The 6,000-nt window shown below is 29.2% G+C and overlaps 1 protein-coding gene across 1 annotated transcript; it reads left to right on the forward strand.

Annotated features, from left to right (window-relative positions):
- The first annotated feature begins 1,288 nt into the window (after window positions 1-1,288).
- LOC140883972 (senescence-specific cysteine protease SAG39-like) lies at window positions 1,289-2,454 on the forward strand. The gene is made up of 2 exons (XM_073290607.1): window positions 1,289-1,733; window positions 1,865-2,454. Exons 1-2 carry the CDS (start codon window positions 1,289-1,291, stop codon window positions 2,452-2,454), a joined length of 1,035 nt encoding a protein of 344 aa, XP_073146708.1.
- Window positions 2,455-6,000: the final 3,546 nt, after the last annotated feature.

Genomic DNA, 6,000 nt, shown 5'->3' on the forward strand with positions numbered 1-6,000 from the left:
CTTTTTAATTGATAAGGGATATTTTCAGGATACGAAAAACAAAAGGGATATAATTGGCTCGATAACAAAACTAGAGGGATATATTTAGGAATTATCCCATATTTGACCATTTGGTGACGACACATGCATTTTCAATTATTTTCCATTACATAAGAAAATTAATGTATTTACATTAGTAATTAATTGAATTGACAGAATTAATACACATGGAAATTTAGGTGATTGGACGTATTCCGCCAACTCTGTACACCGTTCAACTTATATTATTAATCTATGTATAACTTATCTTATTCAATCTCGCGTTTTTCTCGTCATATGATTTATCCATTTATTTATTATTTATTTAACATAAATCAAATCAAAAATTATTTATCAACATCAATCAAATCATTAAATTTAAATTATTATATTATCCCTTATAATATTATTCATATTTTATTTATTGTTAAAAGGACAAAATGATAATTTATCATGTTTATATAAAATTTAATCAATCAAATCAAATAAACTATAATTTATCAATTAAATCAAATACTATATTAACTATCATTTCTTATTTATTTTTATTACATTATATTAACTATCTATGTATTAATATTTATCCGATCATATCTATCCAACAGATATAACGGTTATATATATAAATATATATATATATATATGGTATTATATTGTTTTTTTTTTTTTTGAGAGATTATATTGTAATGATTTGTATGGTTTAAAATCATGATAACCGTTATTCGTTTCAAAAAAAAATCATTACCGTTAAGAATATTAAATTCATAGTATATGTCAAGTTATATGAATCAAAATAGGAACCCAAAAAATGTAACTATAATTTTGTCGTTATTAAAATTGAGGAAATTATAATCCTAATAGTGTTTTTGTTTCTAAAAATAGTTAACTATTTCTTTTATGTATTTTTTTTTTAAAAAAAAAAACACACACACACACACACTGACATACACATACACACCATGGACAAAAAAATCGTCCCACAAATTAATATGTGGTTTTAGCATCCAATCCAAATGACAAAGAAGTATACAAAGACACATACATAAATATATATTATTAGTTAATTGAATAAAGCAGCGTTCAAGCAACTTTCAGATATGATTAATTAGACTATTGTGTATCAATTTGCCGGCAATTCCAGGGAGTTATTATGGCAACGCAAACTTCACATTCACATTGCAAATGAATTCTATAAATTCACAAAGGATTCAAAGCTCTTCACATCACAAAATATATAATAAAAACTATACAGTCAGTGCTTGCATTAACAATGGCCATGACTCCAACTTGGAAGCTTGCTTTTACAACTCTCTTTGTGATGCAGTTGTGGGCTACTAATTATCAAGCCACAGCGCGCACGGTGCCTCATTCGTCATCAATGGTTGAGAGACATGAGCAATGGATGACACAAAATGGACGTGTATATAAGGATGACACAGAGAAGGCGAAAAGGTTCAAAATATTCAAGGAAAATGTGGAGTACATCGAGTCTTTCAATGAAGCCGGACTTCGATCTTACAAACTTGGCATCAACAAGTTTGCTGATTTGACGAACGAGGAGTTTCGGGCAGCCCGAAATGGATACAAAAGGGGATCCCATCCAGTATCACCAAAAGCTTCATCTTTCAAATATTCCAACATGTCTGCAATTCCGTCAAGTGTGGATTGGAGAAAGAAGGGGGCTGTTACAGACATCAAGGATCAAGGCCAATGTGGTTAGTGCATAAAAAACAATAAGCTGCAATAGCCAAAATTGGCTGGTCTCGACTTTCATTTTTCTTTATCAATATTATGTTTTAAATTCTCTCAAATTAAGAAACAAAATTTTAATTCATTAACAATGCAGGATGCTGCTGGGCCTTCTCTGCTGTGGCAGCCACAGAAGGAATCCACCAGCTCACCACAAGGAAACTAGTCTCATTATCCGAGCAAGAGCTTGTCGATTGCGACACAAGTGAAGACCAGGGGTGCAATGGTGGTCTCATGGACTATGCCTTCCAATACATAATAGGAAATAAGGGACTGACCACTGAATCTAATTATCCCTACCAAGGAGTCGATGGCACCTGCAGCACACAAAAAGAATCCTCCCATATCGCAAAGATCACAGGATACGAGGATGTTCCAGCCAATAGCGAGTCATCGTTGCTAAAAGCCGTGGCAAACCAACCTGTATCCGTGGCCATTGATGCTGGTGGATCAGACTTTCAATTCTACTCTAGTGGAGTATTTACAGGAGAATGTGGAACCGATCTAGACCACGGTGTCACCGCAGTCGGTTACGGGAAAACTAGCGACGGTACAAAGTATTGGTTGGTGAAGAATTCTTGGGGAAGTAGCTGGGGTGAGAGTGGATATATTAGAATGCAAAGAGGCATTTCTGCTGCAGAGGGTCTTTGTGGCATTGCAATGGAAGCTTCTTATCCCACTGCTTAAAAATAAAACATTGTAAATTTGATTTTTTTCCTGAAAAACTCACAACTTGTTTGTAATTATATACGTTGATATTATGTAATATAAGACATTAATGTACTGTTAATTCAGTTCATTGAACTCTTCATTTATATATGTGTGTGTATTTTGACTTAATTGACTTAATTAACAATATGTGTACCTGTAGCATTACGTTAAAGCAAAACGGTACCACACATTTTGAAGGATAACCAACACTAGCAATTGACTCCCCAAACACGTTGTGTGCAGTATGATATCTATATTCCCAAGTTAGTTGTGTCATTTTGAAAATTAATTATGACATGAGATTTAGATATTTTAATAAACGGTAGCAAAATGTCCAATATATATATTTTTTAAATAAACCTACAACATTACGGCTACAAATTAGCAAAGAAAATTAGCGAAGCATGCATTGCTAAATCTGAAATAGTTGTTTATTCAGTAGCCATCTATATAAGTCAAAACCATTTCTTAATCTAATCAAATTTATTTCAAATTAACTATTTACCAGTACTTTAGTGTCATTCTTTTCAGGCTGTCTTCAAGCGTTTGAAAATCTGGAGTTTTCTCAAAAAATCGTCGCAATAATAAAAAATTTTAATAATTTACTAAGTTTGCAAAGATTTATGGTTTTTTATAAACCGTAGCAAAGCCTCCGTTTTTTTTAGTGTTTTGCAATGGTTTTTATAAGTCGTAGCAATTATTGCGACTGTTTTTTGCCGCTATATTGCTATGGTTTTTGAAAACAGACAAAGTTTTTTGTTATGCTTTTCGAAAGCGTCGCAAGATTACGTTAGCAGCGCTTTTTTGAAAATAAATTTTAACTAAATTAATGTTCATTAACAAAATATTAAAATAAAATAAATTTTAAAATATTATTTTATTTTATTCAAACCTCTGAATTGTATATAATCTAATTTAAAACAAAATAATTCGAAATGTCTTATCAATTGTCTTTTAAATATAAAAACATATATTAAAAATTAGTCACATTAGCTTAATTTTGTAATTTATTTTTCCCCAAAATTTATTTTGTAATATTTTAGTTTAAATCAGTTATTAAATTATGTTAACAAATATGTATTTATGATCTCGTGGAATATATCTCAAATGTAATTTTTTGAAACAACTTTTAAATCATGAACATATGTACCATGATAAAAAAAAATTTAAAAAATACTGTAATTTTTCAAAATTTCTCGAATGATGGATTGTTTCAAATATATTTTTTTCTCATCATAAAATATATTCATTTCTCTAATTACAAAGAGTTGGTGTTGATCTATTAAATTCTTTTGTATTGACGTGTATCTTCGCTTAGTTAATTTTTACATCGAGTAATTAAATTAATTTTAAATTTTTACATACATCTATTTAAATTTTAATCAATCAATTTTCAACTATCTTCTATTAATTTTTAATTCAAAATTCAAGTGCGCAGTCTTTATCTGAACAGTAAATTTCACGAACTTGTTGTGTTTGAGGAAACTGCATTTGTTGATCATATAACTATGTCATTTCGTAATTTTTGTCATTTTTTTCAAATTTCATTTTTAGCCCTGCAACTTTTATTTTTGGCAATTTTAGTCTTATTTCATTGATAGTGCTAATGTAATACTGTGAGACCCCTGTCCCACATGAGAAAAATTAAAGCTTTAAAATGAGTTTAAAATGAGCTACAATGAACTTTTATAGGAACTTGAGTTCATCATTTTCGTAAAGCGAGTATGAATACAAAGTAGTTGCTATAGTGGCCCATTGTGCAATCGCGCAGACGCGAGCCTGAGACCGAGACATGACAAAATGGTATCAAAGACGGCCACCGGCAGGAACCTTGGGAAATAAGTGCTGCTATTTGCTATGCAGGATAAAGTGCTATGTACGTGAGAGCCACCTCTTAAACCTGCGGGACAAAGTGCTACATGACAGGTCGCAATAAGAACGTTGCGTTCTGAAAGATGGGTGATTGTGAAACCTCTGTTCCACGTGGAAAAAATAAAAGCTTTAAAATGAATTTAAAATGGCTAAAATTAACTTCTATAGCAACTTGGGCTAATCATTTTTGTAAAGCGATAACGAATACAAAGTATTTGGTTTGGTATTGGTCAAATTTTTTGTTTTTATATAAATTTCTTTTATTGTTTTCCCTTGAATGCACTGTTTTTAAAACCTTACTGGATCGGTCAGTTCGACCGGGAACCGGTCTCTAGTCCAGTCCTGAACACCCCCAAGAACAGTTTTAATGGTTCAATCGCTCAGAACCGGTCCAAAATCGGTCAAAACCGGTCGAACCGGCCAAGAACCGGTCCGGTCGAACCGGTTTTTCGAATTTTTTTATTTTTTTAAAAAAATTAGTTTTTAAAATTTTAAAATATTAATTTAATATTTTATTATATACATATACATGATTATTTAAAATTTCTACTCCGTTAAAAATATTATTTTAGTATTATTAGTGTTTTTTTTAAAATTAATTTACTTATTTTTAAAAATATATATATACCTATAATTAATATTTTGAATATATTTATATAGTTTTTATTTTTTAAACTATGATAAATATATTCTTTTCTATTTATATACATATTTTAGGTTTTTAAAATTTAAAGGATAATATTAATTATATTATATTATATAAACAGTTTTTCGGTTCGACCGCCCGGTTAAAACGGTCGGACCGGTTGGACCTTTATTAGAAGGTAGACCGGTTCAATCATCGGTCCGGTTATGAAAACATTGCCTGAATGGACAAATGTATTTTCTGATTTTTAAATTATACATGTTCAATATATATGTTTTTTTAAACTATACATATATTTTGTGTGTGTATATATTCTTAATTAGTTATTGAATTATGTAAATGGATATGCATTTTTTGTCATGTATTTATTATTTTATAGCTTAAATCTAAACGGTAACTTTTTATTGACTTTAGAAATATTAGTTTGTGTATCTAAGTACTATAATGTGTCACAATAATTTTGTTTTTACAAGAATAAACTACACTTATTTTATTGAACTTTTTAAATTATAAATTACTTTGAATATTTTTTTTATTTGCTTTGAAATAATGTCTATCTACCTCCTTTAATCACAATAGTTTTTGTTAATTTATTAATTAACTGCTCTTGAATTATCATTTAGATTCAACTAATTTTTTTATATCAAGTACTTATATAAATAATTTTTAAATTATTATGTACATGTATTTTAATTACTTAATTTTTTAAGTATTTTTTATTCAAATAGGAAATTTCGACATTATCTAAGCTATATAATTAAAATTAAGCAAAAACTTCAGAATGAATGGGGTACATTTTGTTTTTTTAAAAGATATTATCCTACATATTTCTAATATAAGCATGATATCTTTTAGGGAAAAGTGTATTTTTCTTGTAAGTTGAGTTGTTATGAATTTTTTTTCATATAACTTGTTAAAGTTTGGATTCCATCCTATAAGTTGTTGTTTTTTTTTTTGGGTTTTTTTGTTACCCGAAATCACTAAACACACTCGAGATTATTTAT

Source organism: Henckelia pumila, chromosome 2 (assembly GCF_033568475.1).
Source record: "Henckelia pumila isolate YLH828 chromosome 2, ASM3356847v2, whole genome shotgun sequence".
NCBI classification, from domain to species: Eukaryota; Viridiplantae; Streptophyta; class Magnoliopsida; order Lamiales; family Gesneriaceae; genus Henckelia; species Henckelia pumila.